The sequence below is a fragment of the Manis pentadactyla genome, chromosome 4 (genome assembly GCF_030020395.1).
Source record: "Manis pentadactyla isolate mManPen7 chromosome 4, mManPen7.hap1, whole genome shotgun sequence".
NCBI lineage: Eukaryota > Metazoa > Chordata > Mammalia > Pholidota > Manidae > Manis > Manis pentadactyla.
The window spans coordinates 174,416,989-174,439,345 of record NC_080022.1 but is presented as its reverse complement, the minus strand read 5'-3'; the positions used below and the strand labels follow the sequence as shown (position 1 = coordinate 174,439,345).

General features: G+C 54.1%; 1 protein-coding gene across 1 annotated transcript in view; it reads left to right on the top strand.

Moving 5' to 3' along the window:
* Positions 1 to 4,514: 4,514 nt before the first annotated feature.
* Positions 4,515 to 22,357, top strand: part of WNT3 (Wnt family member 3) — a 48,208-nt gene continuing 30,365 nt past the window's right edge. Inside the window, exon 1 of the mRNA XM_036899745.2 lies at positions 4,515 to 4,751. Within this exon, the coding sequence (XP_036755640.1) occupies positions 4,672 to 4,751 (80 nt within the window). The 5' untranslated portion in view covers positions 4,515 to 4,671. The remainder of the gene's footprint in view (positions 4,752 to 22,357) is intronic.

The following is a 22,357-nucleotide window of genomic DNA, read 5'->3' as shown; positions in this document are numbered from 1 at the left end:
CAGGAGGGGCAGCCCAAGAGGGCAGCTTGCCTCAGCCCTGAAGAGGAAAAGAAAGAAACCCAATATTTATTACTCACTCTAGTGGTGGGGCAGTCTGTCAGTGCCACTGTCATTTAACGCTGAGGACTCCCTGTGTGATATAAAGTATTATCCCCACCTCCCAGGGAAGAGAGGAGGTTGAGATAACAGGCAGCGGGCCAGTGGCGCCCCTCCATGCTTTCTACGGCTCCCTCCCTCCTAAAGGACTCTGACCCCCAAATCACTTTCCAGAATGCCCTTGGGAAACTGGAGATGACTAAGACACGAGAAACTACTGTGACAAGGAGAGCCTCACATTCCCACAGGTGGAACCTGTGACCTTGGGGTGCGGGTGGGCCAGGTTAGAAAGGACTCAGTGACATCACCCTGCAGTTTGCAGCTTCCCGTACATATCTAGATACAAGGCTGAGGAGGCCGTACATTCCCGTCTGGCGGTGCCCAGGACTGCTAGCCGGGAACCTCACATGACCTGGGTCTGCCTGCTCTCCCAAGGGAACCACCTGGGTGGGAAGAAGAGAGGAGCCCCAAGCCACGCACACTTTATCCACCGCTAAGCTCGAGGATTGAGATGTAGATTAAGGGTATTCACTCAGGAGGACGCCTACTTAAACGGGATCCCCACAGATCTAGCCTGCTCACCAAGGGAGGCCCCAGCAGGCTGGGGCGACAGCGGGGCGGGGCCACCTTCTCCACCCGGCTAAAGACTTCCTGCCTTATTATCAGCACCGCCACCAGGGGGCGCCCCGGGGTCGGGAGACGGAGAGACTGGCAGGCTCCCGGCATCCTTGGGTGTTCCGTTAACATAGGTTGGTCACCTGTGTGATTACTCTGTGTAGGCTTCCGGCATTTCCAGGACGCTGCATCTATGCTGGGCAGTTTCAATAAATCTTATTCAATTAATTCCTGTGCCCATCACCCACACTATGGACTGCCAGCCTCCAGATTGCCCTCTTTGGTTGTCCAGCCTTCTAGTGGGCTCCAAGGAGCTACTCTGCGGCTCCCATAGCTCTTAGAAGAAAGTTAAAAGCCCCTCTCTCCAAGGGAGAGACCGTGGGCCCCCACAAGCCCCCTTGGTGCGGTTCCCCGCGCGAGTCCCGTCGTTTTAGGCCTCTGGCCTTTTAGTACTTGCTGCTTCCCTCGCCTGCAGCAGCTTCGCCCTCCGTTCAATTTCTCCTAGTTGGTCTGGGCGCCTGGCTCCTGGGCCCCAGCAGCCCTAGGGCATGTTCCCAGCAAAAATGAATCGCACCGTGCGTGATCGGAGATTTCCTCCGCCCTCCTCGCGACAGACCGGCACTCCCCTGCGGGCGGGCGGGGGCCTGGCCGCTGTATTCAATGTTTTGGCGGTGCCTCTGCAGGACGCCGGGTCTGAGCGGCGCTGAATACCCAGCTGCTGACTGGGTGCCCCGGAGGTGTGCACATCAAAAGGAACCTCGGGGCAGCTAGAAAGGTAGGGGCGGGACGGGGATGGGCAGTCACTCGGCAGGTCTGAGGTCCCTGATAGTCACACGCACAACACAAGTGCTTCCCACGTGCCAGCCCACAGCCTCCAGGCCCTGGCCCTCCCCACCTTCTTTGCCTTCTTTCTGGAGACCACCCTCCCATTTAGGGCGGAGGCCTCAGGGACCACCGCGCGGACGCCTCCACCTCACCCACACTGCTGGCCTTGCAGTGACTTTAAAACCCTTCTCCCCATCCAGAGCAACTCTCACTGTGGTTAGGGGTGTTTAATGGAGGGTGTTACTATTTGTGACACGTGGTGCGGGGACAACCTCTCCCTCTCCATCGGGGACCATTCCAGTGTTCCATGGGCAGCGCTGGGGGTGTGGGGGGCAGGAGGGAGGAAATTAAGCCTGTGTTGAAGGAAAGACACCTGGCAGGGGAGGAGAAAGGCCTCAGGAATCCCCTCCTCTGAGGAGCTTTCATGTCGGGGGAAATCCCCACACAGAAGTCCATTCTCCAGGGCGCACTGCCCGGCGCTAGGAGGTTCCCACCCCGTCCCTTCCTCTTTGCTTCTTTAGGCTCTGAGGCCAGCAAAAGTCCGGAATCCTGATGTCCTCGCCTCTCTTCCGCTCCCTGGCTGGTGCTCATGACCCAGGTCTCCCCAAGCTCCTAGGCTTCCTGGAGGAGGCATCAGATATACATGGCCCTTTAGAGAATGACCAGTTTCGCCTACACTGACCAGGGCTACTGGCTGGGCGTGTCTCAGCAACCCCCAGCCCACCCGCAGCCTTGGGGACCTTTTGCCCCCACCTCCTAGGGCTGGCACCTGTGGAATCTTGGGGCCCTGAAATGACCTCAGCGGTCATCTAGTCCAGCCCCCACCTCTCGGCCACACTGAATCTTGGTGTCTTGGTGGCCAGGGAAGGTAGGCTTCTTCAGCTCTCAGAACGACTACATGGCTGGGGAGCCCCCCTATGCTGTCAGGCAGAGTTTGAGCTCCAGGAGGCACCTCTGATCAGAAAACCAGCTGAGAGCTCCTGCTGGGTGGGACAGAACTCTGGGTAGGACCTCGCAGGCCACGAGGGGTGTGTGTGGGCAGCCCTCTATCCTAGAGTCGGGGCCCTGGAGCTCTGCAGTCAGGGACAATGGTAAATGCACTGTGACCTCCCCTTTCCAGATGAGTCAGAAACAAGGCACCCCAGAATCAGCCTACTGTGGGGACATCTCTAAAGGTCCCCATCTCCGCAGCCACTGTTCCTGGGCAGGTTAAGGGCCTTTTCTTTGCCTGGCTTACCCTTTCCCTGTCAGCCTCGCCCCTTCCCCTTCCCTCCCCTTCTCGGTCCTCGGGCCCCTCTGTTAGTCTCCCTCCCTCTCGGTCTCTCCGTAGGTCTCTCACTCTCACTTCACTCGGTCTCTCCTTTTTCTCCCCTTCCCTCCTCTCTTTCATCTCTCCCTCCACCCCCTCCAGTCGAGCACCGACCGGGCTAGGAACGCTGCAGAAGCCCCGACAAGCCCAGGCAGCTCTCCCGACCCCTGGTGCCCCGGGGCCAGTTCCAGGAGCTCCCGCGCCCACAGCAGCCATGTGTGGAGAGGGTTCTTGGGATGGGCAGGGGCAGGGGGTTTGAGCTGTGGGCACAGTAGGCCCAGATCACAGGGCAGAAATGTCTGGCCCCCTGGCATGGACCTTCTCCAGCTATGCCTCCCCTCCTGGTGGAGTGCCCACCATCCCAGGCCTCAGCAGAACTTAGGGGCTGCTCATACCACACCCCTTCTGCTGCAACTCCCTGAACAGCTGCCCTTGCCCCCTGTCACTGGCCTCGCATTTTTTGCCCCTAGGCCCAGGGCTGTTCAGGGTTCTGGGTGTCTCTGGGAGCCTCAGGTGGCCCAGGAAGGGGGCACTGGGGAGGCAGGCTGCCCAGGTGACAATGGGCAAGCCCCCCAAGATCTGGCCTCCATCTCAGCACCAGTCAGGGGTGAGACCTAATTCCTTGACTCTGAAGATGGAGAGGACAGAAAACCCAGGGGGCTTGGCAGGACTCCTTTCCTGTGGTGACAGGTGGAGTATCTTGTATTTGGTGTCCACCCAGGAAAAGGGGTTATCACCAAATCCCAGGTTGGAGCCCAGGGCTTCAGGCAGGGAGGGGGGCCTGGGGAGTCACAGTTCGTCGGAGGCCCCCAGCGGCTCCCTGCTGCGGCTGCGGCATTTCACCTGCCCCAAACGGTTCATTCACAAGATCCAAATGGGACTGAGGGTCGGGCTTCTAACGGGAGCTGGAGACTGAGCCCGAACCCCTCCAGGAGGAGAAAGTGACCCGACTCCGCGAGCAGGAAATGCAACTGGCCGCTGGTGTCAGTTGCAGGAAATGCAAAGGCAGCAGGAGGTCCCGATACCGATCTGATCCCTGACAAAAGACTCAAATGACACTCGGCTCCGTCCCCCGGCGCCGCCCGCAGCCAGACCTATGAGCCTCCACGGACCCTTCTGCGCGCCTCTCGAACACCGGGGAAGCGACCTCCTGCGGCCGGGACGGGTGGCCGGCAGGCTACGGGGCTCGGGAGGCTGGAGGCTGGGAGGGGTTTCATTTCCCAATCCCTTCAGAGACCATCGGATCCTGTCCTGCCCGAGCGAGGCATCTGGAAACATCCCTGTGCTTTCCACTCTCGATTTCTCGTGGGCCCAAGTCCCAAGGGGTCACCGTTCCCCTAGAGAAAAGGAACCACCCATCAATGCCCACGCCAACCTGGCACCACGTGAACGCCCCCGTCAAAGCCCCGGCTCCCTAAACCTGGTTGGCTGGGGGCCGCGGCGGTCCGGGGCCAGCAGAGGGTCTAGCGTGCCGGGTCCCCCTAAGTTCCCACTGTGTCCGGGGCGCGGGCTTTGCCCAAGTTTGCCGGGCGATGCCCTTCCCGGAGCCCGACTCGTGGGCCAGGCGGGAGGGGCGCGTGATTGACAGGCTGAACTACAGACTCATCTCTTACCTTAGGCCGCGGGCGCTGATTGGCTGCTCGCTGACATCCTCAAACCCGGCTGCTCCGCGCTGGGCTCGGGAGGGGGGCGGCTGCGGGTGGAGGTGCGCTTCTGACAAGCCCGAAAGTCATTTCCAATCTCAAGTGGACTTTGTTCCAACTATTGGGGGCGTCGCTCCCCCTCTTCATGATCGCGGGCAAACTTCCTCCTCGGCGCCGCTTCTAATGGAGCCCCACCTGCTCGGGCTGCTCCTCGGCCTCCTGCTCTGTGGCACCAGGGTCCTCGCCGGCTACCCAATTTGGTGGTAAGACTCGCCTCTTGTCTGCCCGCGGCCCTATTTCTCCGCCGAGTCCGGGGAGGTGGGGGCGGCAAGCGGCGGGGTGGGCCGCAGCAGGGCGGGGGCTCCTTTCTCCTTGCCTCCCCCCAGCCCCTTACTCGCTCACCCCTCCTGGATTTTCTGCTGGTGTCGCCTTCAGAATCCAACTCCTGGCTTCTCTGATAATCACCATTTTCCCTGCTACTCGCTGCAGAGGCTGGAGGACTTTCCCCGTCTCAGAAGGTCTCTTATCCTTGGATCCTAGCCCTCTACCCGTCCCAATCTGGGGGACCCGAAGACCCTCCATTTGCTTGCAATTAGGTTTCTGGAAACCCAGCGCTGTCCCCGGGGCCCAGCCACTCCTCTTCTCCATTTTGGGGTCTTCTTGAGCGAAATCATCCTGTTCCTTCATTGCCGCCCCCACCTCCACCGGCGCCTCCATCAAGAGATTTCCCCACAATAACCCGCTTTTGCCGTCATATTGCAGACCCCAGTGGCTTGGGGGATCCCTGGGGCAGGGGAGTGTGGGGGGGTTTCATCATTCTCCCCACTCTGCTCTAGATTAATCTTGAGCCTCAGAAGTGAATATGGTATTTGCTGATCCGAGATGCCATTGAATTCGGATTTTATTCATTTCTTGCTTGTCCATCCTGGCAAAAGGGAGGGTGGTCTTGAAAATGTAGTTGTTTGGGAGGGGATGGGTTTGTTCTTTGACCCCAAACCCAATTCTCCATGTCAAATTCGTTCCTTTTGGAAAACCGAGGACAGAGGAGAAAGGGAAAGAGGGAAGAGAATTCCGTCCCTGAGAAATGCAGATACAAAAGACATTTTTAGTAAATAAGGCTGGGAAACTGGGCGCAGTGTTTGTGTGGGGGGTGTGCATGTATGGGGGACTGACGGGAATAAACAGCTCTCGGGAAGCCCTGGTTCTAGGGAGTCCCCTTGTTTTCCAAGCGGCCCCATTGCCCCCCGGCAGGTCCCAGAGGCCAGAGGGGAAAGACACACTGAAACCAGTTCTCTAAATTACACCCCGCCTCTCCCCAGTCTCCAGCCCCCTGCATTCCGGAAAACTTTAATTAAAGAATCTTCCCCTCCTGGACGCAGGAAAGCCTCAGCCTGGGGGTGGGAGGTGAGGAGGAAGAATTTGGGATCTGTGAGTAGGACGAGCTGTGGCCCCTGGGTGATAGAGAGGAGTGCCACCAGACTGTGATGCCACCTGCATGTCCCCCTTTTCCTGCCTTGCCACCTCCTCCCCAGCCAGGGATAGGGAGAGCAGAGCCAGTGAGATTTGGGGGCCACACCCCAATCTGCCTCTAGGTGTTTGGGGGTGACAACAGTTGTGTCTGGGTGTTTGGGGGCCTGGATGTGGCAGAAGCAGGGCATAGCCAGGGCTCTCTGGGTAGAGGGTGCTGAGAGTTGCTCCCTGGACGTCCACCCAAGGGGAACCCGGCCCACCCTGACCGTGGCGTTGGGCTGGCCTGAGGCCTCCTGTACATAAAGAAGTCCAGGAGGTGGCTGGGGCCGCCCGGATTCCTGTTGGGGGCTCTGCTGGTTGGGGAAGGCCAGTGCAGAAACTGCCTCTCCAGCCCTTCATGACCCTCTTCCCACCCCACGCCATGCTGGTCTTTTTCTTCACAGCGCCCTTGGCAGGGGGAGGGTGGGAAGAGAAGGCTTGGAGCTGCATAGGCTGCAGGGACAAGGAAGAGAGATCAGGGCCCCCTGCCCTATGAACTGGAGGGGCGCACTTCCCGGGGCAGTGCTGGTGGGAGGGGTGGTGGTGGGAGTCTGGTGTGTGATAGTGTATCGGGGAGGATCTAGAGAGCGACCACCCAATAGAAAGATGTTGGAAAAGCCTCAAAAGCCAGGACATTTGCCCTAACGTAATACTGGACACATGGCTTGTTTGGGGGCTGAGATGGACAGGGATGCCGCTTTGTCTGAGCCAAGGAGAGAAGTGTGTGTGTGTTCTAGGTCCGTGACCCTAAGAGGATCCACTATACACTAGTGTCTCTGTATGTGGGAGTGTTTGCCTGTAGCTGGGTGACTGTGGATGTGAACTCATGTGAGATGTGCCTGTGGGACCCACAGCCCATCACAGGATATACTGTGTTTCTGCATACAAGTGTCAGCAAGTGGCTGATTCCATGATGTGTGTGTGGATGTGTGTGTGAGAGAAAGTCTAGAAGTGTCTATGCCTGGTAAAGGTCAGCACCTGTGTCTGGTTGTGACACTGCATGACTGTGTTCCTGATGGGGCATATGTGTGTGTGTGTGTGTGTGTGTGTGCGCGCGCGCGCACATGCCTTCACGACAGTGTAAGAGGAAAGCCCCACAAATGTCTGTGCATGGATTTCAGTGCTCATGGCCATGACCTGATTGTGCTTGTAAGTGGGAGTGTGAGGGCTGTGTCTGGGTCTACCTCTGTGATCCTGTTCTCAAGTGCCAGTGACAATGGCTGGACTCATGACTGTGGCTGTGTTTGCAGATATATGACCTGTGGGTGTCAGGGACATCCTAAGCTTGGGTGCTTGGTGGGCGCCAGTGGTTTTGAAGGGACATTATAGCAGGAAACAAAGGTCTAACAAGTTGCAAGGGGCACAGCTGACCTGGGATCCTGGGCTCGGTGGTGTGGGATGAGGTGCAGAGCCTCCCCTGGCACAAATTCATCCTGCCTACCTGAGAACTGTGGTCAGCAGTCTGTGCCTCAGGCCGTCTGCCTTTGGTCTGGGACAGTAGAGTGAAAGGGCCTCAGATTCCTGCTCCCATTCTACCCCCAGGGCAGTCAGATTCCAGGTCCTTTAGCATCTGAGCCCATCACAGCTTGCCTGCCCTTTGTGGGCCACCCAGATCACACATTCCCCAGGAGGGATTACAGGGAAGTCAGGTAGCTGGGATTTCTGTCCATGCCACTCCTCAGGAAAGGCACTCCCACACTGCACCCAAGAGAAGGCAGACCAGGTGATAGCGCTAAGAGGCCATAGACAGGTTCATGGAAGAGCTGTGCTCGAAGGCTGCACAGCCAGGTAGTGGCAGAGCTAGGACAGGAAGCCGGGACAGCAGCAAGATTTCTATAATTCTTGTCAGTCCCAGCTAGCTCCTGGCAGAGGAACTTGTCTTTCTTCTCTTTCTTTGGGGAAATGGACTGTCTTATCAGGGCCCATCGAGGGCCTGCTACACTTCAGGTACCTGATGGGAGGCCTGTGCTGGGGGGTCAGGAGCACACCCTGCCTCTGTGGGACCCACTGACATGGGCCTGTTGCTCATCTCTCTGTCCAGGACTGTCGGCCTCATCACGGCTTGGGTGAAGGTGTTGTGCAGAAGTCAAGGGCAGCGACCTGGGAAATAAGACGCCTGAGCTCTCTTCCCACCATACTGGGACCTATTCCTCTCCTTAGGCGCCTGCCCTAGGCCTTGCCTCGGTTTCCCTGTGTCAGAGGTCCTGCTGCCTCCCCACCCACTCCCACCTCCACCTGCCTTTCAGAGCCTTGTGAACAAGTTCAGTCAAACCCTGTGGGGGTCAGTGGGCTGGGCCCAAGGAGGCACCTGGAGACTGCGGGGGAGGAAGGCCCCAGGCCAGGTGTTAACACTTGTAACAGGCAGGAATTACAGCTGGCTGGGGCTGGGGCTGGCGAGGAGCTGAGCTGTCTGGAGGCTGTGATCCCACAGACAGACAGACAGACAGATGGGCAGATACCAGATCGGATGGCCAGGCTTTAACCGGGTGGTCTCCCTTCCAGGGCAGGCCTTTCTTTCCCTGGGGCGATGTGGCAGGGAAATTAATCCAGCTCTCTGGGAAGTGAGTTAACATCCCTCCTGCCCTTGTGGGTGGGGCTTGCTGTCCACAGGGAGCAAAATTGGTGGCTGATCTGTTTGTATTCTTCTGATGGGACGACATGTGGCTCAAAAAACAAAACAAAACAGGTCAGATGTTATAATACCAGGAGACTGGAGCTGAATTATGTTCTTGGAAGAACCTGCTTTAGTGGACAGAGGTGGCGGCAATAGTCAGTGAAAGTTCTCCCAGAGTCTCAGAGAATTTTATCAACAGCTCCTGGGCCAAGAGGGGAGCCCCTGGTGGAGTCTGGGCTCTGAGCACACTCCCACCCCAGGGATCCCAAGGGCCTCAAGTCTGGTACAGCTGCTCGGTGGGAAGACCTTTTTCAGGGAGGCCCAAAGAGACAGGAGCTGGACTACGGTGCCAATTCTTCTATCAGGCACTCTCTGTCTCTTCCCTCCCTGCAGCTTCCCCAGTGGGGAACCCAGCTAGATCCCACCCTCTGGCCTCTAGTGGCTTGCTCAATCATTGATGAAGCTGGAGAAACTGAGGCAGAGAAGACTCTAGGGAGAAATCCCCAAAGAACAGACTCAGCCAAGCATGCATCTCCCATCCCACTCACTACAGAACTTAATGCTAATAACCCTAAGTGGTACTTGGGCAGATGTAGGATCAAGAAGGTGATATGGACAGGAGGTATGGCAAGGAAAACCTTGGGTTTTGGTTATACTCTGAATAGGTCTCTCTTTGTTTGGGGCAGGAGTCAAGGTACCTGGGGTCGGAGCAGGAGACGTGACTTTCTCAGAGGAGGATGTAGCAGGCCCTTCCAGGGAGAGTGGGAAAGTGGGAGATCTTTCTGGCTCAGAATATGATGAGCTCAGTCGTTGAGGAGGACCTGGTCTTCTAGCCTTTTCCACCCACATTGCTATGAGCCACAGAGTCCTTCTAAAGCCACCAAGGAGGAAAAGACATCCTCTACCCCTTACCTCTAGTTGGAGGAGGGGGCATGCCTAACTCCCCACTCAAAGGTTAGGGTCATCCCGATATTACATCTATACATTCATGTCACCTTGTGTACCAAGAAGGGGTTAGAGCTAAGTGGATTGACCTATGTCTGAGCTCTGAGTTTACCACCAACTGGCTGTGTAACCTAGGATGAGTTGTTTCCCTCTCTGTGCTCCTCCTGTCTTCCCCTGGCTTCATTTTCCTTGACACCCTGGGGGATCCCTTCTGCCTCTTGGAGCCCACAGGGCTATGACAGAGACCTGATTCATTGCTGTGAAGCATGGAGTCCCAGTGGCCCCCACCCACCCTGTGAGCCTGCCCGCTCCACCCTTTGCAGGCCCATTCAGAGTTCAGAGCCTGCCTTGGGAAGCCTAGTCCTCTCCTTCTGCAGCTCCATCTGACCTAAATCCCAAAGCTGCTTGCTTCAATACTCCCAAGACAGCCTGCTTGCACCTCCAAACCTCACTTACCCCAAACACTCATGTTCCTCTGGATCCAGGCTGCTCACATTCACATCTGGCTTTTTCATGTACTACTTGGGTAACCTAGGGCAAATTAACTGCTTAGAGCCTCAGTTTCCCCATTTGTAAAATGGAATAGTGATTACTTCTACTTCATAGTGTTGTGAAGATTAAATGACTGAAAATATGTAAGGCTTTTAGAATATGTCTGGCATACAGCAAGTACTATATAAATGTTTGTTATTTTCACCCCGTCTGTAAGCTACTTTGACTCCTTTAAGTCCTGGATCCAAACTCACCTCTTCCAAGAAGCCTCCCCAGATTGGCCCCACCATACTCGGTTTTCTCCTTATCCTCAGAACCAGCTTGCCCCATTTTACTTGGCACTGGTGACCATGAGCTTGTAGCTTTATTCTTAACCTGAAGGAGCTAGGCCAGGCTAGCCTAACTGTAGCTCTTTGCCTGCCCAGAAAGGAGAAGGGAGGGGAGGGTTGGGAGGGTGATGGAGTCTCTGCTAACGCTCTTCCCACCCCACAGTTTGCCGGACTCCTGCAGCCACTGCCATTTCCAGCTGGGACCTGGAGCCACCTCGGCTGGGCCAGGGAGGGGTGGGGGAGGCAGGCTCATGGGGGGAGTGGCACTGGGGCCGCCTGGAGCAGCCCGAGCAGAAGTTGCTCCTCCAGGAGCTGAGAGATGATTCAGAAGGTGATTTATAGACGGAAGACAGAAAGCTTGGCTCCTGGCAGAGGCCTGCTGCTTAATTACATTCTTGGGGGGGTGGAGGTATGAGTGGGGCTACAGCAGGGGATCGACGTCTGTCCCCTCCCCCTTGGGCCTTTCCCTGTAGCTGCCCCAACCCTAAACTGCCCCAGTCCCAAGGTGCCCCAACCCCAACCTCTTTCTCCTGCTGCGGGAGAGGGAATCCCTGTTCTCAGAGACTAGGCCAGAGCAGGAGGAGCTTCTGGGGCCGGAGGTGGTGGCGAGAGAGGGAAGAGGCCAGAGGCCCACTTCCTGGGACTCCTCCAGGGGAGTCGGATAGGGGACTGCCTGGGGAAGACCATCTGGTCTCTTTCCTGCTTCCCGGCAGGTGAAGAATAGCTAACCCACGAGTGCAGAGGGTTTCTGGAATCTTCTTGAAGGTGCCAATCCCACAGTTTCCCTCCGGGGCCCTATCCTGTGCTTCGGGGTCCTTCCTTCCCGTGTGCTCCTTTTCTGTTTTCCTGTTCTCAGTGGTCCTGCGCTGGGGGGTGAGGACTGGAGATGGAGCTCTGTGCTCTGAGCTTGAAACTCAATTCTTTCATGTTAGGCAACCTGTGTTCCATGGGCACAATGGCCAGGAGGGTTCTCCAGGCAGGGTCAGCCTTGTATCAGAGGGAGAACTTTCCTATCCTTGTATTAAAGCAGCGTCTCAGGGAGTTACTACAATTCAGTAGCTAAAGCTAAAATCCCTTCTGCATGTTGACAAGCCGTCCAAATTCTCTTCCATAGTTTGGTAGTGACATCGGGATTCCTTTCGTGAACGCTGACCCATGCGGCCACCAGCCTGACATCTCCCTGCTGCTTCTTAGCTCCCATGCAATCTCCGTGGCAGGTTTGAAGGCCCAAGCTCCACCTCTAGTTCTTGAGGCTAGAAAGGTGTGTTGGGGCGAGGGGGAGGGTAGCCTAGGCCAACAGAGTCTTTATCTGTTTGCAGCTTGGAGTGTACAGCCGGGAGGAGTTGGCAGGGGTCAGGATGGGGACACTAGACAGCTAGCTTTCTGGTTCCCCCTGAGGCAGGCCTTCTCAAAATGGCCTCATTATGTGTGTGGAGTGAATTCCAGAAATGTCAGGCACACCCATACATCTAGAGGAAGGATGGAGATGCAGAAGGGTGCTCCGAAACAAGAGCAGGCAGCCTGGGGCGGAGGGAGGTCTCTGGGCATGGAGCTAGGGGACCTGAGAGCTGGTCCTGCCTCCAGTTCTGGTATGACGTTGGGCACATCCCTTCACTGTTCTAGGCCTCAGTAAAAAGAGTAGTTGGACAGGCTGCTGGCCTTAGACTTCCAGCTCTGAGATCTCAGTTCCAGATTCTGTTCACCCAGCTCTTTGGATTCTCAGTGCCTAGTAGACGGTCACTGAGAGCCAGCCTCAGGGTAGGGTGGGGAGCACTGAGCACAAAATGTGACACCCAATCAGCTGTGAGATCATAGATGAGTCTCTAACCTCCAGGCCTCGGTTTCCTCATCTGCAAGATGGTTGATGTCAATAACACAACTACTTGCCCACCTACCTGCAGGGCTGGTGGGAATAATCTACAGAAAGCCCTTGGAGAAGCATCGAGTTCTTTTCAGAGAAGGCGCCGTCATTGCTGGTCCTACCAGAAAAGGGGAGTGAGAGCCAATCCCTGGTCATAGGGTGCTAGGAATGGACCCAGCAGGACTCTGAGCCTCTGAGCTTGGTATTTCCAGCAGAGGAGGAAGGAATGGAGCTGGACAGGGGAGTGCTCAGCTCAGGAGGCTTAGTAGGGAGCACGAAAGAGCAGAGGTCGAGGCCAAGTGGCCACAGGGCATGCCCAAGTTCATAGCTCACGGCAGGGGGCCTGGGAGTCCTCCAGACCTAATGTGCAGACCACAGGTCTCTGGCCTGGCTCAGCCAGAAGTGAGTAGGATTTCTGAGCAGGGACCCACAGTGGTGGGCAGTGCGGATGAAGGTGAGGAGGGGTGAGGGTAAAGGGCCGGCAGCTGCCAGGGACTCTTCTGAGGCCCGTGGTCATCAGGAAATCCTAATCATCTGGATGAGGATTAATGTTCATTGAAGTAAATCTGGAATCTGGGAGGACTGTGCGTGTGTGTGTGCTGTGACGCGTTGGGGGTGGTAAGGAGGGGATGGGAGCAACAGGACCAAGCGCCCCCCGTCTTTTGGAAGGCGGTTCTGCGAAACCTGCCCCTGGGCACTGAGTCCCACTTATCTGCCAGGGCCAGGTGGGCCAGCGAGGAAAACCAATCTCCCCTTGCAAGGCCATTAGGAATGCAAATAGGAGCCCCTGGCGAGGTCGGCTCCTCACCACTTATCTTACTATCCTGGATTTCTAAGGGTATCTTTCCTGTGCTCTAAAATCTCCTGTGGCTCCCCACTTCTTGTCTGGCACCAAGCCTCCCTAGGATTTGGCCTCTACCCACCTATTCAGCTGCACCTTTCATATCTGCTCATGAGCCCCCCAACATTCCTCTGTGCCTGTTTACTGTTATACCGAAACACTGACCTCTATGCCTTTTCATGGAAATATCTCCCCACCTCCTCTCTCCCCTCCCCAAACTCAGCTGCCAAAATTTCATTTTACCTCTGATTTCCAGATCAAAACCCTCTTCTTAGGGAAGCCCTCCTAGATTCCCAAATCACTGCCCTCCAATTTGCAAATGGCAGGGACTATGTCATCACCCCCTCTTCTCCCTCATGGGACAGACATGCCATACATTCCCGTTGCCTTCTACTTTGGGTGTCTTATTTTCCTCTACTACTGCAGTTGTTCCCCTTACAGGAGAACCTGTGTTTTAGTCTCCTTGTGCCTCCCCCAGTGCCTAGTATATAGTGGGGTTCAGTAAACAAGAACACAAAGCATGGAATACACTCTGTAAAGGCACACGGACAAAAGATGTTTCTAAGAGTGCCGGTTGCATGCGCGAGTCGTGACACTGCCATGAGCAAACTGAATGGGCAGAATGAATAAAAACCTCATCCTAGGCAAGTCCTGACGCTTGGGGCACGTTGCTTCTGCTGACTTTGAACGGCAACCCTGAACTGTGCAGGGTGCCCAGGAGAATGGGACCCGTGACCCGGGCAGGCTGCCATCCCAGAAGCTGAGGGGAGGCTTAACTCCAGAGTGTCAGTTTCCTGGGATAGTTTTCCATCCTAGCTCCATTTGCAAATGTTTCCTATTTGTGTACTATTTCTTCCCCTGCTCACACAATGCTTAAGTGTTCAAGTCTTTAAACTCACATTTGGTGGGACTTGTTTCTCCACCCAGGAATAAGTCCGTATGTTTGTTGATAGCATCTATGTGCTGGTCCCTATACACATGGCAATGATCTAGAAGTGAAAGCTCCCCATTCCACAGATGACTCAGGTCACACAGCCTGTACCTGGAGTCCATATCCTGTTGGGCCCAAAGCTTTTCCTTCTACTACCAATCAGCTCAGAAGAGGACTTCTTATTTGGGACAAGAATTTACTTATTCATATTCCACCTTATTCCCCAAAGGTTGGCCTTGAGGCAAGATTACATTTGACCGTCAACTTGAAAGCTTCTACTTTGGGTTTACTGACACTATTTCTGAACCTCTGGGAGGTCTCTTATTTGGGGATGTGCTCAAGTCACTGGCAAACTTGCCCCTTGACCTTCACAATTCAATATTCAGCGTTCATTCTCCCTGAGGAGCTAGCATGATCTCTCCTTTCAGATAAAGTATGCTTCTTTTTATGTCCTGTTCAGAAACCCGGAGTCAGACTTGAAGCTCAGTCTTTGCACCTGGATTGACTTCGACTTGATGTATTTGTCTTGTCCTTCACCTTGATCCTGATTTTGTGTGTTCATGTTATTATTTAGTCCCCTGTATTTTGTATTATAAGTTCTTTGAGGGCAGGCACTGTCTTGAACACTGCTGTTTTCTCCAGATGCCTGGCAGCTCTATTGTAGATGCTCAATAAACTGTTGTCTATGGAATAAGGTTTGCTGTTGGCCACTTCAAATCCTTCCAGGAAAGAGGCAAGGCACGTGTAAATTAAAAAAACAAGCAAACAAAAAAACCTTCCCATATCAGGTTGTGCTGTAAGAATTCCCATCAGTTTCTCTCTGTTTCTTTATTGCCTACTTTCCCCTCCAAATCTACAAAAGCCTTGTCTTTAGGGAAGTCACCATTTTTTCTTTTCTCCATGATTGGCTTCATTCTAAACTTAAAGTTGGCCTGTCATTTTCCTGTTGGCAAGCTTTGTTCCTGGCCAGTGATTGTAGTGTCCCCTTCCCCTGGCGCCCTGGACGTCTGGTTCCTCCATGGGCCCTTGCCCTGTTGCTGCCATTCTGCAGGTGACAGGCAGGGTCCCATAGTGGCATCCACCCCATCTCTCCAGCTGCGCTGCACTCACCCCCACAGCAGCCACTGTGAGAACTGCTGTCGCTGTAAGGCACGGGTGGGAAGGTGGATCGGAGGGAGGCTGGGCCCAGGGTCATGCAGGACAGGCACCAGGGTCTGCCACTGCCAGCCAGGCCCTTCCCATTAGCAAAACCCTCTAGGACACTGGGAGGAGCCAGGCTCCCATCTGATGAAGGAGTATCACGCAGGGACAGAGAGCAGCCAGTGATGGAGGCCAGGCCAGCGAGGTGTCCTTTCAGCTCTGAGTGCTTCTGTCCTTGAGCAGCGCCTGTGGGGACCACCCCCCTCAGGCCCTTGACTTCAGGAAAAAGAATGCCAAACCACAGACTGGGTGGTCCTCCATCTGCTGCAAGGAGAGATTCTGGAACCCTCCTCAGCTATCATTAGGATGGAGTCTATGACTTCAGTACTGTCCTTGAAGCTAAAACAGCTCCATGGGATTGGCATCCTTGTCCCCACTTCATCTGTGAGCAAAAACAAGGCTCTCAGAGTCCAGGTAAGGAGCTAAAAAGCAAGTGGGGAGGCAGGATTTAGCAGTCATCTAATAATCCATTGTTTTTGGTGTGTGCTGAGGCAATGGCACACACTTTAATGCATCCTCCCAACAGCCTCAGAAGAGAAGTGTGAAGCCCAGATTCAGGGTTGGTTGCCTTTTCCCGGAGGGAAGGGGCTGAACCACACACAGGGCCCCATCTGGGGAGGGAAGCCTCAGATGTCAGCTTGTAAAGTGCAAGTTCTCCTACTCTTCTTATCCCCATTCTACAGATGAGGAAATGAGGCCCCACAGAGCCGCTCTGTGGCCCAAGGCTCTACAGCTGGCAAACTCCAGAGCCCCAGTCACAAAAGAAATAGTCTGAAGCCAGCCCCAGCCCCCACCGCTGCCCGGGGCCTCACAGCCCTGTTGGCAATACCACACCACATCCTGACAGTCGGGAAGTTCCTCCTTAGGTCTGACTGCAGCCTCTCTTGACCTGGTCCAAGTCCAGATTCTCTTGTTTGGTCTCCTGGGGACATGAGCATCACTATAGATTTTCAGCTTGCATCCAGGGCAAGGACACATTTCTCCGAGTCTTCCCTTCTCCAGAGTAATCCCTCCCAGAAGACCCAGTCTGCTGTCCACTCTTAGCCACCTTGTCCCCCTCTTCTGATCGCTCTCCAGCTTCTCTGCAACTTTTTGCAAGGGCTGTGGCCTGCAGAACTGCCTTTAGACCGAGGCAAAGGGGCTGCCAGCCCTCCAGTTAGAGGACTCCACTCCGGTGGCTTAAGGCCATGCCCCTCCCTGTCCAGGGGGTCATACCCGCCCAGAGCCCACACCTCCCACCCAGTAACCATGCTCCAGGTGCTCGGGCCGTGAACTTTCTTGCCCAAATGGCCATGAGCCTGTGTAGACCTCGGCCTGGGGTTCATTCTACCAGGCAGGCCTGCTCTGGTGTGGGTCCTGCTGGGCCTGAGGTAGTCAAGGGGAGGCCATTTGCAGGGGCTGTGGAAGGAGCTTGGAGGCTGTCGGCTGGTGTGTCCCGTGTAGGTGGGGTGGGGACGAGCGGGCTGTAGGCGGGGGCTGGCTCCCCCACGTCATTTTTCTACTACACAACTCGCTGGAGCTCCTTGCCTTCCAGGTAGCAAATAAGGTTATTTTACCAAGACAGGGTGATAAAATGATCCTTATTTATTATTGAAGCGTACCTACAGGAAAGTACACAGATGATAAGAGTACAGCTCCCCAAGTTGGATAGAATATATTATATGTAACCATTTGTTAACCTGACTTGAAACTTACAAACACTGGGCGCATGGTAGGTGAGCCAGACCTGGAACTAGGACAGAAATGGGCTCCTCAGGGCCTGACTAGCGCAGAATCGGGAGAAGGCTTGCTTTCTCCACCTTTGCTACCTTAGGGGGTTGGCTGCCTTCCACGCTGGACAACCTTCCGGCTCCCATGCAGGCCATGGACACCTCTTACCTTCAAGTCCCTTTTTGTTAAACTGGCACATTGCCTTACCCATTCTTGGCGTCAAACAGATCTTCTTAGATGGTCAGTTTTGTCATTTTTAGATGGTGAATCAGAAGGGCATTCAACTAGCAGCTCTGACTGCGAGGCCTGCATGATCTAGCCCCCTCCTGACTCTCTGCCCATCTCATGTCCCACCCCTACATTCTCCCCATGACCTACTTTCACGTGCATGGGTTAGAGTGTGGGCTTTGAGGGATAGCAATCTCGGGCTCTAGATGGTTCTGCCTTTAATATCAGGGTGACCTGCCTGAGTCTCAGTTTTCTTTGTAAAATGAGGTCTGCTCAGAGGAGTGAAGGATAGAACACTTGTGAGACTTTGTAGACGGTCTGGTGTCCACACATTTTGGCATCATCAATCTCCTCTTACTGTTTGTGTTGTTCTTACACTCCCCTGTTATCTCTAGGCCTTCGTGCTTCACCCTGTCTGTCCCTGGAGTGACCTCTGTGAACTCATGTTCATCCTTCAAAGCACAGTTCAAGCACCAATTTCCCTGGGCAGCCTTCCCTTGCCCTCGGCCCCACTCAGCCCCTTACCAGAGGACCTGTTTTATTGACTAGACTGGGAGTCCCCCTGGGCGGGACCAGGCTGCCATCAGCTTTGCACTCACCAGTGTAACACAGGCACACATACAGTGGGTCCTCGACAACTGGTTGTGGGATGAAGGGACATTGTGGAGAGTCAGCAGCCAGTCACAGGCTTAGTTTTCCAGCCCTGGCTGGATTCTCACAGCCTCCCTAAGGCCCTCCCGAGAAGACCTGCCGACATGAGTCACATATTTTCTTGTATTCTTACTTTCCTTCCCTGTGCATCTGTTTTGTCTTCCCAACTAAAGACTCAGCCCCCTGAGGGCAGGATTCTGCTTTATATGTCTTTGTACCCCTGGTGGGCCTCTCATAGCACCGAATATTGCAGGAGCACAGTTGGTAATTCTGTTGATTGGTTGTCCAATGAGCCATACTCCTTGCCAGGCAAGCTCACGTCCAGCATCAGCTGGTTCCCACTCCCTGGCACCGTGTTTCCTCTATCTCTGTGATTCCCCAGAGGGTCCAGCTCGGAACTTGTAGCTCCAGGGCTGGAAGACAGCCCAGGGTTCTAGGAAAAGGGGTCAAATGGCCATGGTGTGAATCTCAGGAATGCTACTTTGTAGCTCTGGAAACTTGGGTAGTTTCTTAGAAATCTCTGAATCTCCACATGTTCATCTGTAAAATGGGGGTAAAAGTTCTGATTTCAGAGCAATTGTGAGAATGAAATGAAATAATGTACTGGAAATGAATTAAAAGTGAATAAATAATGAATGAATTAAGGATGTTCTGCAGATCATTCCAGGGTAGCAAGGGTTAAAACAATATTCTATGCCAGGCCAGGCTTTTTTGCAACAAAAAAACCAGAATTACTGCCAAAACAGAAATGGCTACACTCGGGGAAAGCCATATGCTTTATGTAGGTCGGTCCCAACTAATCAGCCTGTTTGAGGAAAGAAGTGGGTGATGGGCATGTGGTGGAAGTCTGTGACTCAGTGGACCTAAGGCAAATGTGGTCTGTGGCTTGACCTTGTGCCCTGTTGTCCTGTTCAGCCAAAATACTCACAAAAGCCTTCAGCCCTCCAGAAGGGAAGGTAAATCAAATGTGGAGGCTGTTGGGGTTTTTACTGGGGTTCCAAGGACTGGTCTGTGTGGGCTTAATCTGGCCTGAGTTAACAGTTTAGCCATTGGCCCTCGCAGCCCTGCTAAGCACCAGGAGTAAGGTTTCTCTGGGGGACCAGGAGCCTGTGTTGGGTGCAGACTGATCGGGGATGGCGGTGAGAGGTGAGAGGGGCCTGCTAAACTGTGGGAAGGAATGGGAGGAAACAGAGGCATGAAGAGGCCACAAAATGCTTTTTGTTATTAAACATATTTTTGATCGGAAACTGATAAAAATATTTATTATGTGTAACTTGACACACACAAGAAAGAAAACATACTATGTAATATGTAGGACACAGTAACAAGATGCAGACCTGGAAGTCACCCTGTCGCTGAAGACCCAGATCACGGTGAAGGTCACGGGCTCTCTCTGTGGGCTCCTCCCCACCCCACTCCCTTATCCCCCTCCAGACATGACAACATCCTGAATTTTGCATATTTATCCTTTACTTAAAAATAATAGTTTTCCCAGCTAAGAAAGCTTCTAAACAATAGATATTTCCTTTTGCTTATTTTTAAGCATTATAAAAATGGTATTATACTGTAGGCAGTCTTCTGTGATTTGCTTTTCTTCCTCTGCATTATGTCTCTAAACTTCAAACTATGTTAAAGGATGTTACTAGAGTTCCTTTATCTTTACAGCTTTATAATCACCCTCATCTGAATATCACACAACCTGTCTATTCCATCTCCTGTCCACAGACGAGTGTCTCGAGACGCACAGGAGGGAGAGTAGCTCATGGGCGCGCCTTCCTAGGAGAGGAACTTCGGGTTGTAGGATGTTCCCCCTGCACGCTGATGTCAAACGTGCAGGGGGAAGAGCTCGTGCCATCTGCAGTCTCATCTTTGGTCTACACTTTCACTGACACTTGGAGTCAAGGGACATCATTTTTGTCAATCTGACTGCTAACAGATGTGACCTGTTCACATCTTCATCTGCAGACATGGGATTGCTTTAAGGTTCCAGAGCCGGGACCCAAGTGTTCATGTCGACCCAGAAAGGGCACATTGGGAGGAACATACGGCCCATGTCTGGTGTGTCTGCTGGAAATCCTCCCTGACCCGGGCCTGCAGTCCCTCAGACTCTTCACATTATCTACCTCAGGGCCAGAGGGCATCACTGGCATTTGGTTGTGGGGCAACATTAGCTAATGGGTAATAGTTACTGGGGAAGGAGAGTGGAGGTGGAACTTTAAGGTTAAGTATTTTTGGAAACCACAGTTTCCTCACCTGCCACCTCCACTTCCTCTTCCCCTTTCTGCTCCTCAAATGCAACCTCATGGGCCCGGAATGCTGGGCTGGCTCTCCAGACATGACAGCACTCCTTCCTGGAGGCCCTATCCCATCAGCCCCACCAGACTGAGGGCACACTGCCCTCCCGGCCCTCCCCCTGCCTGAGTGAGAGTGACAACATTGCTCAGGTGTCACTTCAGGGAGGACCAGAGGTAAAGACTCTTTCTGCTAGATCTTTATGAAAACCCCGAGACTCCTTTCTTCTGAGAGGAAAGCCATGAGCTACTCAGCATCCATCAGAAAGCAGACGGGGCAGCCATCTCCCGTGGGAATCTGTCCTCCTAGCTCTGCCCTGGCTTGCTGTCCCTTCCCACCGGGGGCAAAACCCTCAGGCCTTCACTATCAAGATAAAAACCGAAAAACCCCCTCCTATCACTCTCCACCTGGCCGTGACCTTCCTGGAAATTTTCAAAATCCAGGTCAGAGCTGGGACTCTGCCCAGCCTGACTTCCACCTGCCCTCCCAGCAATTCTGCACACCTTTTGGGCCACAGCAAAGCTTTGCAAAATGTGCTTCTTCGTCCAGTTCCACTTGCTTCTGCCCAGTAGGACTTGTGCAGTTAGATAAGTTTGCAGCCTCTTGGAGTCTCTGATGCTCATTAGCATATTGCAGCACGGGGCTGGCTGGGAGGACCCCTGTTTTGGTTTGTTTACTGTGGTTTCCAAAAATACTTAACCTTAAAGTTCCACCTCCACTCTCCTTCCCCAGTAACTATTACCCATTTGAAAAATGTGACCTAAAGATTCTCCTGCCCCTTTCATACATCAGTTTGTCCTGTGGTCTTCTTCTTCTCAGCAGTCAGACTGCGATTCCTCTGGCTTTCAAATCATCCTGTGTGAAGCAGCTCAGTCCAGAGCACCCATTCCAGAGGGTCTTCAGCTGCATGACTGAATGAATGAAGCAACCAGCCAATGGGTCAGTCATCCAGCTGAAGCGCCTCTCCTGTCAGGCAAGTGGAAACCAGGCCCAGCTGGTCATGGTACCCCAGGGACACGGGTCTATCTGGCCCGTGTCAGGCCCTCTCCACAGAGCCCGCCCCGTCACTCCAACTGGAATGGCTCACTCTTCCGCACTAGGCCTCCTGTAACTTTCTTTTTGGGCATCTGTCTCCCTGCGGGACTGGGAGATCCTGCAGGGCAGGGGCTGTATTCCCACGGAGGTCCTCAGTGCCTGGCCGCTGAATGCCAGGCTCCCCTCTGCCTCCTTCCAGGGGGACGGTGGCGGAGCGCTGTGCTCAAGCCTGCAGGTTCTGGAGCCAGCCTGGATGTGTCTCTCACTGCCCGGAGAAGCTCAGGCAAATTTACTTAATCTCTGCATTTCAGTTCCCAGTGCAAACGGAGGTGGGGTGGGGAGGGGGGTGATGATAACAGTACTTCCTCATCAGGTTGTTGAGAGGAGTAAATGAGTTAACTTGTGGAAAGCACAGGAGACTGCCTGGCACTTATAATGAAAGAGACCAGAATTTATTGTGCTGGGGGCCACAATAAGAGCTCTTCCTACATTATTTCAGTGACTCCTCCCTCCAGTGTCTGTGAAGTAGGTGATGTTTACATTTTTCTAGTTAGGAAGCTGAGTGCCCCCAAAGGGATGAGTAGTGGGTGCTGGCGATGGGGCCCGGACTCAGGCCAGCCAGTCAGCCAGAGTAAGCGGTACTGCTCACCCCTTGGGGACTGGGCATTTCCTCCTACCTTTTTGCACCTGTTTTCACCTATAATTACCCCACTGAAAACCTAGGCAGTCTTTTTTTTTTTTTTAACCCTCTATCCTTCCCCAAAAGAGAGAAATCCATGGCACTGCCTGGTGGGTTTTCTGTGCACGTGCGCACATGACAGAGTGTAAGCAGGTGAGAATGAGTTAATGTGAGAGGCCTGGGAGTTGCCAGCACCTTCCTGGTAGATCCAGGAAGACAAAGATTTGAGGCAGGACTTTGAATACACAGAAGAAAAATCACCTATGAGTCAGCAATGCTGCAGAACTGACAGAGATCTAGAATTCAGCTTGGTATCACCGCCCACAGCGTGTGCCCAGGAAACGCTTGCAGGCAGGACATCTGTGGTCGCTTTTACCCAGGCAGGTTATCCAGGCGGAAGAAGAGTTCAGCCGCCAGGGACTAGGGATGGTCATGAGGGGGCATCAGGACTGGGGGCCCATCCGCGAACATGCTGGAATCCCTTCCCCAGGTGCTTTCTCAGACCTCATAGGCAGACTCCATTATTCCCCACTTAGAGGAGGAGAACCCCAG